The 20,945-nt window shown below is 39.9% G+C and overlaps 1 protein-coding gene across 2 annotated transcripts; it reads left to right on the top strand.

The window, feature by feature from the left end:
• The first annotated feature begins 18 nt into the window (after positions 1-18).
• Positions 19-20,718, top strand: CASP8AP2 (caspase 8 associated protein 2). Of its 2 annotated transcripts, none has more exons than XM_059842457.1 (10): positions 19-445; positions 1,556-1,631; positions 2,748-2,828; positions 4,613-4,713; positions 5,888-5,962; positions 7,147-7,262; positions 8,637-11,134; positions 12,144-15,072; positions 16,604-16,703; positions 18,028-20,718. In XM_059842457.1, exons 2-10 carry the CDS (start codon positions 1,583-1,585, stop codon positions 18,082-18,084), a joined length of 6,006 nt encoding a protein of 2,001 aa, XP_059698440.1. In that variant the 5' UTR covers positions 19-445; positions 1,556-1,582; the 3' UTR covers positions 18,085-20,718. The 2 variants fall into 2 exon arrangements, with proteins under 2 accessions (XP_059698440.1, XP_059698441.1); XM_059842458.1 differs by lacking the exon at positions 19-445 and adding an exon at positions 939-1,235.
• The last annotated feature ends 227 nt before the right edge of the window (positions 20,719-20,945 follow it).

Raw genomic sequence — 20,945 nt, 5'->3', positions numbered from 1 at the left:
GCGCCGCTCTTCCCTCCCGCCGCGGGCGCCGTCCGGGAGCGGAGCGAGGCTCTCCCGCTGGCTCGGAGCGCTGGAACGCCGCGCGTGCGGGGCTGCGTTTGCCGTGCCCTCGGCTTCCCCGGGTCTCTGCTCCCCGGAGAGCCACCTGCCGCTGCTGCCGCAGGACCCGCCTGCCCGCGAGCCCTTTAAATCTGGGTCAGGGAGGCGGCCGAGGGCGGGCGGTGACGGACGCGGCAGCGGGTGGCCCCGGCTCGGGCGGCCCCGGCTCGGGCGGCAGGAGCGTTACGCCCCCGGCGGCAGCCGCTCGCGAAGGCCGAGCGCGGCTGTCGGGCGGTAACGATGTCCCTGCAGGGGTTTGGCATCGAGATCGCCGGCAGCAGCAGCCGCCGGGATTAAACCTTGGGCTTCCCGGGAGGACCGCCGCAGCAGCGCGGAACGACACCAGGTAAGCTCATGTGTGTCGCACTGCACAGCCCCGGGCAGCCTCCAGCGGCCTCGGCCCAGGCCTACGTGAACAATGATTGCCGTGAGCTCCGGGCCGGAGCAGGCGGGAGGTTCCCGGCTCGTCCCGCCGGAGCAGTATGCGATTTCCCGCGCTCGGGGCCGGGCCGGGATGGGGCCCGCGGTCGGGAAGGGGCGAGGGGGCGGGGCCACGGCGGAGGGGGTGGGGCGCGGTCGCCTCGCGCGCCTCACTTTGGCGCCAACTGCTCGGGGCTGGGGGTGGGGTTTGTCTACGTCATGGCGGCGGATGCGCCGTGCGGCTGCGGCCGTTGGCTGGCGCGGCGCTGGCCCCGCCCCCCGCGCCCGGCCTGCGGCACCGCGGCGGCGGCCGGTGAGCGCTCCCGGCCCTGCGCGCGTCTCGCCGCACCGCACAGCACCGCTCCCCCGGGCACGGCACCCCCAGCCAGAGCCTGCCCGCCCTCCGCCGCCGGCGGCTGTTGGAGCCGTCACCGGTCGTGCTCTCGCTCTGACCCCCGAGAGGTCCCGAGCTCTTCCGCTGCGGCAGGAACTGGGGCGGGCGGGAGCCCCTTCCTTCCCGCGTGTGCAGAGAGGGCGAGGGGAAGAGCTGCTGCCTCTGAACGGGCTGCACAGTGCCGCTGGGTGCCTGTGCCTTCCCCCCTGCCAGCCCCCCAGCCCGGTACTGGTCTGGGTGGTGGTATCAGACAACAGGAACTTGCTTTTAAATGATCAGTAGGGAAGAAATCGGAATTATCAAATCAGATTATTTTAACTAGGTAAGCTGCACGTTCAGATAACCTGTTCATATAATGCAGTGCTGATTTTCATGTCAAAAATTCTTTGTAGGATCAATAAGTGACAGTTAAACATCTTCAGGATGCTTATTTAAGTAACAGATAATTTCTTACATTTCTTGAAAGCTGATTTTGTTACCTTGATCCAAGAATTTTCTTATTCTAATGCTGGATTTTGTTGAAGAAAAAGAGCCACAGGTAGCTCAGGTGTAATTTACATACTTCATGATGATGCTACTTTATGTTGCTGTTATGAAATTGTCGATTAATTGGTTCCCTTTGCTCTGATATTTTCCTCGTAGATGGGGAAGCCATAGGGAGTTTGTATCATGGCAGCGGATGAGGATGGACTGGGACTGTATGATATTCGCTACAGTGGTAAGAAGTGTTAGGTTATTTTCTGGCTCAGGGGGAATTAATGAAAGCAATCTTGTGCAAATACATAGGTCCAGAAATAACTCAGAAAACAAATCTGAAGTTGTGAGAAATACTGATGAGCTTTAAATGTAATTACCTGGTTATGGCACAATATCATGCAAGTCATATCCCATTAGTAAGTTTGTATTTGAAATCATACCTGTGCACTCTGGATTTCTGGAATGTTTTGAGGGAGTCTGGACATGGTCTCCCCCCTGTCTTTCACAGTGTATAGTTTAACCTTCAACTCTATCTTAATGAAGCTTGCATTTGAACAGTATGGGGCACTGCTCCTTCGTTTAGTGTTTGTAAGAGCCAACGTGCCACCAGCTGCCACAGTAGCCATAAGTTACGGGTAAGGTTTGTCATTACCTTTACCCAAGGTAATCACAGTAACTGCCACAGTACCCATCATCAAGGTACTCCTTATTTCCACCTCCACAGTTGGTTGATTTAACACACCTTTGGGAGATTCCCAGCCTCAGAAGGACTGTGGATATTGATGCTTTTCTTTATAGAAATAATATTTGTTGCAGAAATTGAGAGGTTCACATAGAGGACATGAGAGTGATAAGAGGCATTGCAAAAAGACATAGAGACTGACATTATTTAGATTAAAATGCATTTACAGAATCAGTGTGTTAGTAGATGGCAATACTAAAGCAAATTGTTGGTATTATATAATGATATAGACTACTACAATACTTTCTCTTTAGCCAGAATTATTTTCTTGTAGTGGTTTTATCATACCAAATCTTATACAACTCAAAAAACAAGAATAAAAGTTTTGTATTTAGTGTATTCTAGAAAACAGTTTCAAAGTTAGATCAATTTTACTTAATTTGTAATTTTAAACTCTGTTTGCCATATAGTTTGCTTTATGCACAGTGCTACCTGGTGACTGATCTTTTCTCCACAGTAGCAGTACTTTCCTGGATAACAGTTTTACTGGTCTCTACTATTACCTCTACTATTTTCTGCTGGTCTAGGATCGCAGCTGTACTTACTTTATGGGAAAGGTAGAGTTTAGTTTACTAAATGATAATTTTGGCCTTTTTTTTCCCCCCGTTGCTTTAGCTGAAGCTTCCCCCTTCAGGGAAGGAGATGAGAGCTCTGTGGATATTTATGATGGCTTGGACAGCAGTTTGTCGGTTTCTGGTATGTTAATTGTGTCTCACTGCTTGGCTTGGCACATTACAGAGTCTCTGCTTCTTAGGCTGCCCTCAAGTAAAACAATATTTAGTTTTAAGTTTACATTTAGCTGGTGTAAGCTGTGCTTCAGCAAGCAACTTGTTAAAATTCAAGACCTATATATTAGGCTGTATAAATGCAGCAGAGAATTCTTAAATCTGTTAGCTGAATGAATGAAAGATAGTTTTCCTCTGATATTGGCTATTTGAAGACACTTGAGCATGTATAGGGGTGCAGAAAAGCTTAGCTATTTTATCTGTGCCTTGATAGCAGGACACTTTACCTTGGAAAAAACACCTTTATTTTGTGTTTTTGTAGGCTTCAGGATCAGACCCAACAGTCACTGATCATTAAATTCCCAGTGAGAGATCCAAAACATATTTTCAATGTGATGCAGTAAATTCAGGATATCCTTTAAGCCTTTTGTTACCATCCAAATAATTTGACGTGCTGTTGCAGCACATGCCACAGCACATGCTGAAGTGAAGTCAGCCAGCATGAAGACAGTCAGGATACACAAAGTATCACCATACAATTTCAGAAGGCTTTGAGCATTTCCCCATACAGAGTAACACCATAGCTCATCAGAAGGCTTCAGACATTTGCCCATAGATAGTAACATCATATCAGAAGGCTGCAGCTATCTGCCCTTCTTGGGCTTTAGCCCAACCTTTTTTACCCCTGATTGCTCATGCCTTGCACCTGAGTGCCCTCTGTTCCCTTTGGTGGTTGGTCAGTGCAGCTGGGCACTCCATGGCTCATTACCTTCAATGCTGCTCACCTGCTTTTCACAGCTGTACCCATGGGGGATGAGGCTCAGCCACAGCCCCACTCCCAATTACCACAAACTGTGTGCCTACACAATGCTAATGTAAATTATTTTCCTCTTTTAACTTTTTTGAAAGTGAGAAATAAATGGATTCAGCACGTGTTCTTTTTTGTGAGCCTTAGAGTACTGTTTAAAGAAATGCTGTTTCTAGTATTTAAGCAATTATTTTTCTCCTGATATTATTGCTGTAAGACCATTGATTTTTTTTTGTGAAGAACTGCACTATATCCTACAGACATAAAGCATCTATATATCTTTTTCTCATTTTGTATTTCTTAAGTTCATATTTCTCATATGGAGGTGCATTGTTTAGTAAACATTAAAGATGCAAGGAGGAATAGCAATGCAGTGAAAACATTTTAGATAGTCCAGTTTTGAGTGACCTTGGCTTTTTAAATTTGCAGAGAGGGCTGGTGAGATCTTGCTCTGTACAGATAAGCTGTTATTTATACATCCTCTTGCACTGTGTTAATAATACTTTTTGCATTATGGTATTGTCCACAGGATGGAAGCACAGCTTTGATAGCTGACTTCATTTATTTGTCTGCAAATGCATCTGTATTTCAGGGGTGTCATAAGCCAGGTCCTGTCAGTTAAGTGTATTTGGTGAACAGGGCACCCAGGCTGATTTGAGGAAAAAGCACTATAATTAAATAATTTGGGTGTTGGCTTGTCAGTTGGTTTTGATTGTTTGGGGGTTTTTTTTTGGTTTCATTTTCATTTCACTTGCAGATGGCTATTTCAAGATATCTCTGTACCTTATTGCAACATGGTATGATGTGAGCATGTAATAATTTCTTGTTGTTACCTTGTAAGTGCAAGAAGTAAAACCAAAATGCACATACAGAATAGAGCTGTGTACTCAATGCAACATGGTTAGAAAAACACCTTTTTGCTCATGTAATTGCTTTTCTTTATGTAGACAATTTTGCTCCAAATACTACACCATCTAGAAGCAGCTTAAATTTATTTGATGAGATATTAATTGAAGAAGGGACTGCAAAGAAAGCATCCTATGATGAGGTATGTATTAACATGGAAAAAAAAAAACTTGTGGTGTTTTGGAGGGAATTTTGTTCCTAATTTCCTTGTGTGAGAAGTAAAGTACAGAAAATGTCAGCATGCTCACATTGTAGGAAAAATAGGCTTTTTAAATAAGTAAAAGGAAGAGTGTGCTTATAAACTCTTAGAACAACAAGTTCATCTGAACAGGTGAATGTCACTCTGTGACATGATCTGTTCCCATTTCTCATCCTTTGCATGCAGTTCATTTATCAGCTGTATTATGGGAAAATGTATTGTGATTTCCGTGTAGTCAAGGATCTGGTCAGACATTTGATACAAAGCTAGTCTTGATATTTCTCCCAACAAGTTTTACCAGAGTAAAGCAGATAAATCTGTGATCTATTTTACGTGTTGTTAAATTCTGTCCTTGAGACTGAAGGTGGCCATGCAGTAGGTAACTGCTTCTAGCAAATCATGACAACGCTCACTTAAGTAGCATCACCAATCCTGGCCTGTAAGACACATTTAAATGGCATGAAAGACAGGCACTAACAAATGTTACAGAATAAGTAGGAGTGAAACCTCCAGGACTCTCCTGAGTGATGAAAATATCACTTTGCAAGTTTGAAAGTTGTTGATTGTTTGTTTGAATGGAAGTTGTCCATTCTCCTGTGCATACTTTGTCCCTGTCTACCTCTAAAGAAGAGCTCATGCCAAATTTATTTTACTTAACTTTGTGATCTCAGCAGGATCATGTCCTTTGCAGTCTATTTTTGCAGCCCAAGTTTGTTGTAGTAACTTTTTGGTGTGTTTTTCCTTACCTGTTTTGTCTTACATGAGATCTGTCAAGAGAGCCCCCATCCCTTTGGCTCTCAGAACTCCTGCTCCTTGGTACTTGTGACTTTAATTTCACAATAATATAGCTTCCTGTTATTCTTAACCTATGACTGTGAGGCAAGCACACATGGATTTCCTCTTAGCTGAGTGTTTGTGTTGTTTTAGAGACCTGCATACCAATTGGAGCATATTGGAGCCTTTTGTTTCAATATGGCTTTCATATGTTCCTTTGGGGGAAAAAACCAGAGGTTTGTAATATACATTAATGTGTATATATAAACTAACTATAGCTCTAGAGAAGTAACTCTTTGGTATAAGTCCACTTCTGTGCTGTGAATTCTTCTCTCTTTGACAGTTGCAGGCAGAATATGGAAAATGTCAGCAGCAAATTAAAGAGTTGATGAAGAAATTTAAAGAAATACAGGCACAGGTATTGTAGTTCAAAGGGAAATATTGTCAAGATTGTGCAAAGTAAATTGAATATTGCTTTGAGAAAGCAATTTCATATGCTTTCTAGACTTGATCCATTGCGTGGATGGTTTGTAAAGCATCCCTGTGGATGTTGGGAGCTTGGTCTGCCTAGGATGGTTGATGGGGATAGCCTACTGACAAGATCAGTAGGTGAATTAATGTTTCACAGTGTTGTGTGCAGTAAGACTTTATTTGGTTAAAAGCTATCTTCCGTCTTCCCGATTAGAAAGTAAACGTGTCAGATGAATAGTTATCAGAGAGGTGTCCAGTACTCTTGTTTTTTTAATGCTCTAGGGACAGGGCTGTAAAGGCACCTGAGCTGTCATTAGAACTGGAAGCAGATGTGTTGCTTTGAGCATAGTGCCATTCTGATAAGTCAGATCTGCTCTTCAGCTGGTGTTCCCTTGCTGTGCCATTCTGTAGAGCTGGATTATTTGGGGCAATTCTGCAGTGTGCTCTACTGCACAGTGCACATAACTCCCAAAGGTTCTAAGGTCTGCAGTGGTAAGCAGCTGCTGCCCTGTGACACTTCTCTATTGTTTTCTGCAAAACTTCTCTGCCTTTCTGAGCAGGCTTTGATGAGGACAATTATCAAGAGAAGGGACTATTTCTAGGGTTGACAGGGTTCTAGAATATCATACCTAGAAATGTTAGAATGAAAAAGTGCCTGAAGTTGGTTTTGATACTTTAAAAGAAATAGTTATCCTCTTTCTCTGAAAGTGCTTGAGAGCTACATCTCTCATTTGATGCAATGACCAAGAAGGAAATAAATGAGTAAAAGAATGGAGCAGAGAAGTGGATTATCATTTTTTAGCTCGCTTGTTTTATGGCATATATCAGTTTTACTGAATTGTATGCTTGAAATGTTTGAAGTAATTACCACAAACAGAAGCATAAATGTGAGTAATGTTACAAAAAAAAAAAAAACAAACAAACTCTTAACTTTTTTGGATCTTAGTAATTCTAATTTCTTTGAAAGACTTTGTATATGTTTTACTGTTACTTTTGTGGGCCCAATGTGGGCACACTTTTCCAGTGGTTTTCTTGCACTGTTTTTCATTTCATGGTTGGATACCCAAGCTAATTCTTGTTTTTTTCTCTCCCTCTCTCTCTTGCTGTCTGTTTTTTATATATTTAAAATAGAATATCATTCTACAGAATGAAAACCAGGCTCTCAAAAAGAATATTTCAGCCCTTATCAAAACAGCAAGAGTGGAAATTAACCGTAAGGATGAAGAAATCAGTCATCTGCATCAAAGGTACAAATAGAGAGTAGAACTGAAAACATGCTTGTGGTCTGATCATGTTTATATACTTGCTAGAAATTTTTGTGCTTATTTCAAGAAAAATTAATGAAATAATCATTACTTAGTAAATTCTTGTGTAGTTTAGGACCAGTACAATCAGAGGAAATATGGATCTCCTTTGCTGATGAGGTCTTGGGTTTCTACTTAAGAAACCAAGGAGGAGTCCAAGTGGTGATCATTTGCATGAATTTTTGCTTGTTTGTAACCCACTGTTCCTTGTGAGTTATCTAACCATCTTGCATGTTTGAAAGCATTATCTTACTAGTTTTGAAGCTGAATTGTGTCTGTTTTATGGCCTCAGACATGAATTCCATAGAACTTTTCAGACAATGACTGAGAAGAAATGGATTATATAATGTTTTCTTGGCAAGATATGAAATCCCTGTCTTCAGTGGTGGGGAATAACAACTGGAGAATTCTTGGTTATTTCTGTGTACCACTAGTGTTACTGAAAGGAGTTGATTCAGTGAAGTATGGATGGTGGTGAAAGTTTGTGAACAAGGTATTTATCTAGGTATTTTGGAAGCATCCATCGTGGAAAATTGTGGGGAAATTGGCACCTTGAGATCTTAGGAATATGCCTTGTCTGCTGCATAGTTTATAGTAAATTAGCTTTTCTTACATCCTTGTGTAAAGATTATTTCAAAGTTAGTATCTCTCAAGGAATGGTTAGTGTTTATCTGAAAAAAAAAAAACCCTCAACTATAAAACTGCAAAACCAAACAAGCACAGCTTGGATACAATTACATTAATCACACTAGTATACCCTTTCTAATTTGATTTTTTAAGGTTATTTTGTAAGGTTATTTTTAATATGATGACTTCTCAGCAGTATCATGTGGCCTTGATGAGGCTTGATTATCTTGGTTATCTATCTATAATGTGTGCTTGTTTTCTGGAGCTTGCAAAAACTCTCAAATGTAGTTTATTTGCTTATTGATGGTTTTAAATTTTTAGTATTTTAAATCGCTAATGCTGTAAAGAACAACTTTTTTTTTTTCCTGCGGGAGAGCTCTTTTTATCACTGGACAATGAAATACTAATTTGAATTACTGAGATTGTTAACTAGGCTCAATAATTATTTATTTTCATAAATCTTGATTTTTCTTTAGATTAATTTCTTTTGGAAAATATGTATATCAATTACATTCTTTTGTTCTGTGCTGATGGAAATTATTGAATGTCTTTTTATATCACCCCTTTTTTTCAGCTTGAAATTGAAAGTGTTAACAATTTTTACAGAAACATGGATTCTTTGCAGTTCAGCTTCAGTTCTGTTTAAATAAATTTTTAAAATAACATAACTTTTTTTGTTTTTATAAACAGGCTCTCAGAATTTCCCAACCATCGAAGTGTTTTCGCCAGAACATACCTTCCAGGATCAACTAAAACAAAAGATTCCAAATTCAGACCTTCTGATTTTGGTGACAATATGAAGATGGAGCATAGAATGAAGAATGACTGTTCAAAAGATGCATACCACAGTTACTCATCTCACAACCCAGACAGTGGGAAGTGTGGCTCTGAAAAAAGGAACACTCCACTTTTGCCAAGGTACCCTCCTGAAGAGCTCTGCAATGATGGTACTCACACGTGTGCCCTGAGCTATGACCATACCTCCACCAAGGAGAACAGAAAGGAAAGAAAAGAAAGCAAAAGTAACGAACAGCACTGCAGGGGAAATGGCAGCAAATACAAAAAAGAAGTGCATCAGAGCGCTGGAAATGATGGGGACAGTGAGGAGGGGAATTTGGATCCTCAACAGAAGCTGAAAGCCCTCTCAGAGAAGGCTAGTAAAAATGAATTGCAACAAAAAAGTCAGAGCACGAAACTCAAATGCAGTCCAGGTGTGGAAAGAAGAGTAGAAAGGGGTGTTTCTTCCTGGGAGAAACAGACAGCTGGTAAAGACAGATTTCAAACAAGAGGTGAATTGTATGCTGATGAGAGATTACAAAATGTATTGAAAAAGGACATTAAAACACATGACAAAGGTGAAAAACATGCTGGCCAAAAAAATAAACCGAATGAGAAGCTGCAAGAACAAGCAAGGAGGCCTAGCAGGGGAAGCAGTCCACACTCCAAGAATGAACATTCAAAGAGTCTTCATGAATCACATAAATGTCGTGTGGAAGAGTCTAGAAAAGTAAAACACACTGACTGCAAGAGAGACAGGGGGACTGATGATCATAGCTCTCGAGAAGGAAGGACTTCACCTTCTAACTCCAGCAGCAGAGAGCATAAATATGCACGCTTGAAGGAAAGTAGCAGTAGACATGAATGGGAAACAGCACATTCCAAATCAGAAAGACACAGAACTGAGGAAAAAAGGAAAAGGGAAAGAGAGGATCAGGATGAAAATAGACATTTTAGAAATGAAAAAAAATTTGCAAAAGAATTTTCTCACCAATCTGTAAAAGACTCCAAGAAAGGTACCCACATTACAAAAAGTGAGAGAAACAAATCCTGTAAGCTGGAAGAAACATCCAGAGTAGCAGACACCTTAAAAGATTATAAGGTGCCCAAAACTAAAGGTAATCACACTGGGCCAAAAAGCAAAGACTTAAAACTTAGCTTTATGGAAAAGCTAAATTTAACTCTTTCTCCTAATAAGAAGCAATGTCTCTCTGTAACGGATGGACTTAAAGCACCTTCCCAAAAGGCCACTGATGAGGGAGGTACAGAGCTCACACTGCAAGCTGAGCTCTTAGATTCTGGCCACCCTGTAGACTGTGGTCCCACAGAGCACAGTCATTCAGCACTACAAGTTCTGGGCACTGCAGCTCAGAGCAGCATGGAACCAGCACTGCCTGTTTCTGTCACTTCTGAAAATGGAGCCTTGAAAGTAGCAGCAGCAGATGCAGCACAGGCTGAAGCATTGCCTGCAGTCACACCTGATGAACCAAGCTCAGAAGCCTTACCAGAAGAAGAAGGGGGTCAGGTACAGCCCCAAGCCTTGCCAGCAGCAGCAGAAGTGCTGGTTCCTGATGAGATGGAGTCTGAAAGGCCTTCAGAAGCAGCAGTAGCTTGTGATCCAGCTGGATTGGAAGCCTCAGTAAAAACAGCAGCAATGGCAGGTCTGAACCACCCTGAGTATTTGCCCCTGGAGGTGACAGGGAGTGTGGCAGAGTGTGAAGAGCTGCCTGTGACAGAGGGTGAGGTGCAGGATGATTATGTACCAGCAGAAGTGGCAGCACCTGAACCTGCAAGTGCAAGTATGGGAGACCTTCTAGAGTCAGCAGCAGAGAAGAAAGAAGAAGATAAAATATGGCTGGCTGCTGACACAGAAAGCTCTGCAGATCAAAGTGGCTCTCAAAATGTTGTCTTAGATGACTCAGAAGCCAGAAGTTCTGGTGACCTGGAGTCCTCTGACATTGCAGATGATAGCAGTGAAACAAAACCAGACTCTTTAATGGAAGTAGTTAGGGGTGATGATCACTTGGCTGCAGAAAATGTTGACTGTCCCATTGAGGAAAAGAGTATCTGTGAAGTTAATACGAGTACATCTCGTTCACTGGACAGAACCAGGATAAGTGATAAGGATGAACCACTGGTTGACCAGAATCCTTGTGATCTGGGGCCAGACCTCGCTGATAACAGTACTGCAACAGCATCTTCTCTCAGTGGTGAGATGTGTCCTGTAACTAAAGAGAGAGAAACTAACCCAGTTTCTGTTGATGATGACAGCTCAATACTGAGCATTGATCTCAATCACTTGAGGTATATTCCAAAGGCCATCAGCCCACTGAACAGTCCAATACGTCCTTTGGCTAGAGCACTGAAGATGGAAAGTCCCTGTAAAGGCCTTGTGAAGACTTACAACAAAGGTAATTGTATGTATATATTCTAATTTATTTTCTACATAAAACTTAAAAGATCCTCTCATGGAAAGCAGAAATAACTTCTAGCTGCTTTCTGAAAAAACACAATAAAAATTGTGTTTTCTTGAGCTGTGTATGTCCCAGTGGTCCTTTTTGTTAGTGGTGGCAGCATTTAATGTTGCAGCCAGGATTCTAGCCATTGGAATATTAGTTCTCTAAAACTGGAGTTTGTCACTATTGACAGAAGATTGGTTGAAACAAGAGTTTTGTATTAACTTACTTAAAAAAATACATACACATTTCTTAATTGAGGATAGTTTTATATAGATCTCTTTAGGTTTTTCTCTGAAATTGTGGAAGCAAAAGTTAAGTAGGATAATATTCTTTCAAGTATTTGTGAATTTAAGTCTTCCTTGTAATGTCCTGCAGCAATTAAAACAAAAAGAATTATTGAAAGTTTAGATTTTGTACTAGAAAAGTGTCATTGAAATCTGGTTTCTTATGTTTCAGAGTGTAACTCTGTATGGGATTATTAAAACATTATTGGGTCATTTGTTCTCAATTTGTTTTAGTTTTGAAATTGTTAAAAGAAAAGCCGACTATTGTATGTAAACATTAGTTCATAACGATATGAGAGTTATAATTTAGCTGGTATAGTAACCAGAAAACTTGCTAAAGTAAATGGAAAGAAATTTGAAACTGATGAAAAATGCTATTTTTTTGTCTTTCCATTTGATGTATTTGTGAGATAGTTCACATATGTTTGGTGAAACGTTAAGGCCCCTTAAAGCTCAAAATCTGCTCAAAATAAAGCTTCATTTGCCCTTTAAAGCTCAAGGAAATTTACTAAACTGGCAGATGCTGAAGCAAACCACCCAAACTCGTTATAGCTCAGGCTTCATGAGTTCAAACAGTTCTGAACAATCGGTCTACAGAAGAGAATCTTGTTTTTCTGAAAATATCTGTTTCAAATTGCATTCTTTGTGGTGATTAGCAAACTGTTTTCTTTGTATAGAGCCTGAAAGTACTGTTGTCATCTGTCCCTCAAAGAACTTGTCAAAGGAAGTAAACAAAGAAAATCAAAAGCCAGTGAGCATGTCTGATGAACACTTAGAGATGGAGTCTCGGCTGAGTATCTCTTCAGATGAAATAGAAGAAGGTGAAATCGTAAGTAGTGATGAAGATAAAGAAAGATCTAAACCAGAGAGAGGCTCTGAAAATACAAAAAAGTCAAGACCAAAAGCTTCTTCTGAGACACGAAATTTGACCAGCAGCCCGCAGAATCAAACTAGCAAAAGTGTGCACTGCAATGAAGGTAATGGAAAATTTGTTTCTGTGCAAGTAAGCGCACAAAAGAACAGAGAGAGGCATAAAAATCAGACCCTCAGATCTTCAAAGAATATGAAGAAAAACAAAACTGTGAGCATTGCTTGTCTTGAAAAAATAGTTCATGTTATTGTTGAACCTTCAAATATACAAGAAATCATGCAGATGCTCAGAGCTATACGAAAACAGATGAGGAAAAGTTATATGAAGTTCAAAGTACACTTCCCAGTTCAGCATTTTCACAGAATTATAGAATCTGGGATCATAAATTTTACAGCATTAATAAGATACTTGAACTTTTCCAAGATGTGTGCATTAGGTGATACGTTAAAATTGAATATCTGTGATATTATAGAGTCGAAACTTAAACAAGTTAAAAAGAATGCAATAGTGGACCGTCTTTTTGACCAGCAAGTATCAGATATGAAAAAACAGTTGTGGAAATTTGTAGATGAACAGCTTGATTACTTATTTGAAAAGATAAGGAGAATTATAATAAAGCTATGTGATGTGGAAAATGAGGGTGAGGAAGGGAAATTTGAAAGAGCCGGAAAGCAAAACCACAAGATCAGTCATAAAAATGATGTGGAGAGATCTAGAAAAAAGTCCCTGAAAGAAGGTTCTCAAAATCCTGAAGAATATATTTCAAAACAAACTGTGGATTATGAACAATCTAACTGTCACCATGAGAAAAATAAGACAGGTGCCCCAAAAACTGCCTTTACAAAATGTCTTAATTCCATTGATAACACAAGAAATTCCCAAACAAAAGTTCACCTCTCTAAAGAGAATAATTTACAAAACAGTCTTACTCCACTGAAGGGTGTTAAATATGAGAAGGAGGGACTCCAGCTGTCCAGAGATGCTAACAAGTCTGATCTCAATTATGAACTTCTCACAGAACAACAAGCATCCAGTCTTACATTTAATCTAGTAAGTGATGCTCAAATGGGTGAAATTTTCAAAAGCCTATTACAAGGTTCTGATCTCTTGGAAAAAAATGGTGGCAATATCAACAGAAATGACTATGAATTCAGGACTCCAGAAAAACAGTTTTTAGACAGTCATAAATGCAGGGATAATATTGTTGAACTGGAGCAGGACATCACTCCAAAGGAGGCATGCATGGATTGTAAACTGGATGAGGATATTAGTTGGTCTGTTGTTTCACCTGTAAGAGCTCCCTCATTAGCATCTAGGCCTCAGATGCCTGTTGATCCAGATGTGCTGGATGAGAGCTGTATGTTTGAAGTTTCCACAAACTCAGCTTCATGCAAAGAAGATGAGTGCAATTTACAGAAGAATAAATCGTGTATTTCTTCTATCCTCCTTGAAGATTTGGCCGTTTCCTTAACGATTCCATCGCCTTTGAAATCAGATGGTCACCTCAGCTTCCTAAAACCTGAGAATAATTCTAGCTCAGCCCCAGAGGGTGTTGTTAGTGCACATTACAGCGAAGATGCACTTCTTGGAGAGGAGGATGCCACTGAACAAGACATTCATTTGGCTTTAGAGTCTGATAACTCAAGCAGTAAATCAAGCTGTTCATCATCGTGGACAAGTCGGCCTGTTGCTCCCGGTTTCCAGTGTCGCCCCAGCCTCCCGATGCAAGCAGTAATCATGGAGAAATCCAATGATCATTTCATTGTAAAGATTCGGCGGGCAGTGCCATCTGCCTCACCAACATCTGACCAGATGGCTCCAGTGAAGGAGGCACAGGCATCCTCAGCCAAGACTGGAAAAGGAGAAATGAGAATTGGGGGAAAAGAAAAGGACAGCCAGAGTGCCACTGTGAAAGAAGCTGTCAAACCAGATCTGGTTATGACGGATCGCTTGCCTCATGTCAGCACCGAACAAGAACAAAATCCTACCTTAGCTCAGCCTCTGAAGGAGTCACACAGTATTGTTGGAAAGGGAGAAACTACTGGCTTGCCTGTAGTAACCTGTAGAAAATCTTTAGACAAAGAGAGCCATGACACTGAAGGTCCAGATAAAGGCTCCGAGCAATCTGAGGCACAGAAATTGCAAGTGTCTGAAAAGATAAATGAAATGCATGTTAGATCTCAAGATTCTTTTCCTGCTGGATGCAGTATGAAGTCATGCGTAACAGATGGTATTGTTGGTGGAACTTCATGTCATAAAATGGAATCCAGAGCAGATAACGGGACTCAGGAAACTTCAACAGGAAACTCAGAAGTCAGTGACAAAAAGGAAGAACTGGAAGAGTGCCTTGATGCATCTGTAAAGCTAGCAGAAGAGCTTTCTAATGTGACTGTAGCAGGTGAATGTGATCTTGAAACAAAACCCAGTTCAAAGACTAGTGGAGGGTGTCAGATAAGTATAGATGATAAAACTAATAAAAAGAGGAAAAAAGAGACTGTCAAAGAGAATTCCAATTCAAAAAGGCAACGAAAAGGAACTGAATCAGCCGGTGAGGGGCGTGATGAAGGTAATATCAGGACTGAAGATAAAAATTCATCACCCAAGCAATGTTCCAGTAAGAAGAATGACCAGCAGAATAAAGACTCTTCTCCCTTGGCTTCATCTCCATCATCACCTAGCCTCTATGCCAAAAACATCATTAAAAAGAAGGGAGAAGTAGTAGTTTCCTGGACAAGGTAATTTCTGATTTGATCTGCTTGATTACTTTAGGGTTTTTTAAAACTATGTGAAACACTGAAAAGAGGGAAGAAAAGGGTATTTAGCTAATGACCAAATTTATTTGGTAGCTCTACACCCTTCTCTAGAAAGAGGAAAGGAAGCCTCCTTTTATCAATGCAGGATTGCTGTAGGAAATTGATGTCCATCTCTTATCCACATCTCCCAAAGCAGGAGTCCTTTTAGCTTTTGTTTTGAAAACTTTTGTGCCAAGGTAACAAGACCTCTGTAATCCACTCCATGTTCTTATTATTTCCCCTGCCCAGTTTATTTGTTCTGTCCAAAAATTCCAGCCAGGCTTGGTAGGGGATGATAATGCCTTAATGTTCCTACAAGGCCTGGGTGACTGGTGAAGAACAGCTGAGGATTTCCCCCTCTGAGGGAAGGCATGACAGCGAGCAGTTTTCTGGTTTTGGGTCTGAGCTGCTCAGTCTGTGGAAATGTAGCAGCCAGCCATTCAACTCAGTGTATTCTGATTTGCAGGACGTGGGTGACAAATGAGATGGTTGTCTGTGTCAATAATACATGCAAAATTACTGTGGTGTATTCTTGTTTTTAAGAAACTGTAGTTGGCAGGTTTTGCTGTTCTTGATATAACTTGACACAACAAACACTTTATAAAAGGGCTTCTAAAATTTTCAGGACAGACTTTTCTAAACTATAGTTCAGACATAGTAAGTTTCTAGGTAGCATTTTAAAAGAAGACCAGTTCCTTTTACAGAAAAAAGACAGCAAAAGCTAACGTGAGTTTTTTAATGTGCAAATCAACAAGGTAGAAAAAGACAATTTTCTGTATGAATATGACCAGGTTTTCAGTTTTGCAGGTTTTGTTTATCTTCTTTTTCAATAGACATTTATTTAAATAACTAGTCATTACATTTTTCTTTGAAATTGAAGAAAATTAATATAATTTGTTGAAGTATGATAGGTTTCAGCCAAATAAAACTGCTGTCTATACACATTTTGTCTAAATTCATTGATGAGACAAGCAGAAAATTGGTGATGCACCTCAGAATAGACTCCTGATTTTTTTATTCTCATGGAAGCAGTAGATGTGCTCTGAGTATGTTTGTAACATTAGGCCACTTAGAGAAGTCAAACATCAGTGGTCCTTAGGTGAAAGCTGCTGTTCAGCCATGCAAACTGAGGCTGGAATGCTGACCCTGTTGAGGTCCAATTCCTTTCGATTCAAGTTTAAATATGTGGTTTAGAAGCTTAAAACCCTTTGGCTTTGGTTTGGGGCTAGCACTATTCTAACAATCCTGCCCTTCCTAGTAAGGGAACGTCATCTCTACCACTTGTTCTTACTGACTCTGTTACTCTGTGCTGGTAGAAGAAAGGATCCTCCACAAATTTGTTACTGCTGTTTGAACTCTTGTTCTGTAGTTTGGAAATACTCTGATTTTTATATATACCTGTATGTATTATTTTGTTTGTGTACATTTACACAACTATATGTATTCATGTTTCAAAAATGCATTTTTGCTGTAGAAATGATGACCGAGAAATTTTACTGGAATGTCAGAGAAAAGGACCATCAAGCAAAACCTTTGTTTCCTTGGCCACTAGGCTGAACAAAAGCCCAAATCAGGTAGGTGATGATCATTTTTGTATATACTACCAACAGCGTTCCTACATCAACAATTAGAGTTTAACAAAAATCTTTGGAGATATTTTGCAAATCTGTACATTTCTTTTCCTCATGTCTTTTTTGGGAGATTCCTGAAAAAAAGAATCTTAGATTCTGCCAGCTGTTACTTCATAAAAATACACATAGGGTATTATGGGGATTCCTGAGTGCCTGTTTGGTTGGTACATTGGAACTGCTCCACTCATAATCCAGGTACAACAGGATTGTTCTGTTGTTTCATCAGCACTTAGATAAAGAAAGGCAATTTTGAGAGGCCTGAAGCCTTTGGACACCTTTAATAAATTAGAAAAAATATTAAATTTAGAGCTGAGAAAAAGTATCATGATTGTGCAGAAAGGACATTTTTAATGAAGGCATTTCTTTTTTTCCTTTCACCTTTTAATGTAAAAGTTTCAAAGGATGCAGATACCAAAGTAATGTAGAATATTCCCACAGGTTTGCATCTAACTTTGTACTTGAGTTGAGTTGCTCTCTTAATATGTATCCTGCAAATCTAGAAAGGGAGAGACTCATTTGACTCCATTAGGAAATCCTGTGTGATTGGGATTTGGCCTTTAGGATATTGTGTTGTATGGTTGTGGAGTTTTTGTGGGGTTTAGAAGCTGTTGAGGTGGCTGGTTAGATAAAATAATGTTATCTATGCATTTATGCCTCTCTTCCCAGTTAATTTGGTGGATCATCAGTATGCTATAGCAATATGTATACAACAATAAAAATTAGTAGCTTAGGGCTGAATGAGGCCACTACTTCAGCTGTAATTCAGCAAAAAGGCCTTTTACTCTATCTACAGACCAGTTGTGTAAAATCCCTGTCAGGCAGATTATTCCATGATGAGCAAAAAATACCTGAAGCAACAATTGTACGAGAGGGTAGGAAATAGCCAATAAATGGTGCTTTTTGTGGAGTACAAAATAAGCTTCTTTCTTTACATTTGCATCTTACTCATGGTTAGGTGTGGCAAATTCAAGGCTAATTGGCTTTGAAGCCTTCATTTTTTCCTCCTCCTTGTAGGGAAACTTGTATTAAACCTGTGTTGGCTCAAGCTGTCTTTGATTAACCTGGAAGCTATTTCGAATGTGAAAGGTATAGGAAGACTTCCTAGATCCAGTTAATTTGTTAATGATGCTCCTAAAATTTTAATTAAATTTCTTCAAAGTAAATAGTGGTGGTCTTAAAAAAAACTTGATGTCAGATTAGCCTGTCTGGGTAGATATGGAAGTCGGGGGCCTTAATGATATGCCGTTCTTTTTTCGTCCTCTCTTAGGTTTCAGAAAGATTCAAGCAGTTAATGAAGCTGTTCAAGAAATCCAAGTGCAAGTAGACTCAAACCAAGTTGCTTGATGGTTTCAGGGCTTAGCTGTTATCTGCAGGGATGGACTGGAGCCACTGCATTCATATGATGGAATTACGGGGAGGTATCAGAGTCAGAATACTGAGTTTGGTAAATCCTGTGCACTGTTAGTATTTACTTGTCTGAGTTTCCTCTGAACTCTTTTAACAGAGTAACACAGAGGGAACTTCACAAACCAAGTGGTTAGGAAAGAAAGGGCTTTGCCACTGCACGTGGGGCAGTATCATTTCAAGGGGGTTCTCCTATTAGTTAAAGCTGTTCTGTGGGTGGAGACAGGGGCAAGAGTGGAAGTGATGGCTCTTGCTTCACTTGTTGGAAGTTCTGCGTGTGCTGATGTCAAACTGTGATCTTAAAAAGTAAGATGCTTTGGAATCCAGTTGGTACATAATCCTGGAAAATGACAGGTAGGTCATCTTGGTGACTGTGGAACATATTTTAAGAAGTGAGGTCTTCCTTCTTTTTAAATAAGGCAGGGCAATGATAGCGATGATTCCAAAAGTTGCTTACCTAGTAATTGAATTCTGTTGCTCAGGAAGAGGTGGATCTTGCAGCCTAGTCTTTAACAACCGTTTGTGAGAATTGTTTACTTACTAGAGATGTAAATCTAACAGATTCTATTTTCAGAGCAGTCAGTGTGCAGGGTGGCATAAATGTTAGTTTACATGAACACTCCTCCGCAAAGGCCATTATGTTTTTCTGTTCCAAATTACATCTGGAAAAGGTACTTTGTTTAGGTCTTCAACATAATAAACATTCTGTTTTGTTAAAAAAATTCAATATCGAGAAGTGATTTTCTTTTAAAAATTATTTATTTTCTTTTAAAAATTTAGAAACAGACCTTTACAGTTTCATAAAATACGACTTTGTAGTTAATAACCAGAAGCAAAACTTTTCCGTAAAAATAAGCAATTTTCAAAAGCTTGTTAACTTGGCATGTTTTGACAGCAATTGCATCTATCTTTACACATTGTTTAGTGCATTAGGAATTCATTATGTTCTATTTTTAAAAAATCTGTTACAACTGTTTCCAGTTTTACTAGAACATACCTAAAGTGTGTGTGTGTGTGTATATATATTTAGACACACATCTCATACATACTGCTGTTTATCCCAAATTTCTAAAAAGGTTTTGTTTTTTCTTCTCTCTGAGAAACATCCCTGGAAGTTGCAAGGGGTTTTGTTTAATGAATTCATTAATTTTTGAGATTTTATTTTCTACAGAGGATTGGAATTGCTGTAGTCTTTATTCAGTCAGAGCATCTGCTGAGTACAGTTATACTTCATTTAATAGCCCTCACCTAAGTGCATTGCCTTTCAACTTGGATTGAATTGGCTCTTTTTCAGAGTCCAGTGGCCATTTCTTCAATGTCAGCATGTTTTTTGTTCCCTCCCCAACTAATGGAACAGACTTCACTTTCTAATAAACCATCAGATAATTTGTCAGTGATGTTGTCACTGACCCATTTGGAGTATTGTACATGTGACCTATGGAATGGATTGTCGTGCTGCCAAACAGTGCATTGTCCTTGTTTTAGGCAGTGCTCTGGAAACTGTTACAAGGAACGACTTGAGTGGGTGATGATGTCAGTTCTGGCAGTCTTCCATCTTTTGTGCTTGTTTCTGAAATGTTTGTTTTCAGTGATCAAATCTCACCTTCCGTGCTTTGCTGTCAGTGCCTGGTAATTTCAGTGGGGGATCGGTGCACCAGCCCGTGCTTGTTCTTAACAAACGTTTGTGATAATTGTTAATTTGTTGAAGATTTAAATCTAACCGAAGCTGTTTTCAGAATAGTCAGTTTGCCGAGAAGTGTTTATGTGTGTGGAAAAATCAGACTCTCCTAAGAGTGTCCTTTTAACCATATCCTTATAGATCAACATGTGCACAGTACTGAAGGCACTGAGGGAAGTCACTTCACTTAAGTGCTTCCTCTCTGCATCAAAAAAGGCAGGCAGTATTTTATTACCAAGTTGTTTATTCCTTATGTGTGTTTACTTACTTTCGTATCTGTATAGGTGATGGGGGCAGAGTTTGACAGTTTTGAATCTGACTTGGATTCCTTTTTTGTAAAGTGTGAAACTTGGTTAATGTTCTCTCTATTGTATCTATGTGTACAGGTTCCTCCTATGTGGTCATGTAAAATATCTGATGTTTGTATATATATAAATATATGTATAAAAATAGAAAGAGCTTTGTTTAGCCAAAGATGATTTTTTTAAGTATATAAAACTACAGGTTTATTTTGTATAAACTGAATAGTTTGCTTACTGTAAGAGCAATACAAAAAATAAAATTCTAAAACCCACACACATGTTCTTGTTGAACAAAGGTTGGCTTGGAGTGGTTTTGTAACATTGTTTGTAATTTATTTCTCCAGCAAGAATTTTGATACATATATGCCAAATGTACTGTATGTAATTCTACAGTCTACTTTGTGAAACCTCAGGTAAATCGAAATATTTTCTAGAACTGTTGGTTAATGTTTTGACAGCTACACATGCTGTGAAGCAGCATTAAAATTTACTTCTCTTAGTTTGTATAAGTGAGTAGCTATGTTGATGTTCTGGCCAATAAACATGGAAGTTGTCGGCTGCTGCTCTGCTCTAATTACTGCTCTGAGTACATACTGCTTATTTCTTAGTGAATGTGACTGGAAATTGGAGAGTTTCACAAACCACATAAAACCCTTACGCCACTTATGAAACAGGACCTACAACTTCAGTCTTTTTTCTGGAAACCCAGGGTTATTGTTGAGTGGAATATTACAAAGGAGAAAGACCATTTTGTGTCCCAAGACCTTTCACGGGAGGAGTGTAGCTGGTGGCCCTTGAAGA

Source organism: Haemorhous mexicanus, chromosome 3 (genome assembly GCF_027477595.1).
Source record: "Haemorhous mexicanus isolate bHaeMex1 chromosome 3, bHaeMex1.pri, whole genome shotgun sequence".
Classification (NCBI taxonomy): Eukaryota; Metazoa; Chordata; class Aves; order Passeriformes; family Fringillidae; genus Haemorhous; species Haemorhous mexicanus.
The sequence above is the reverse complement of the archived record's forward strand: the minus strand, read 5'-3'. Positions and strand labels throughout refer to the sequence as shown.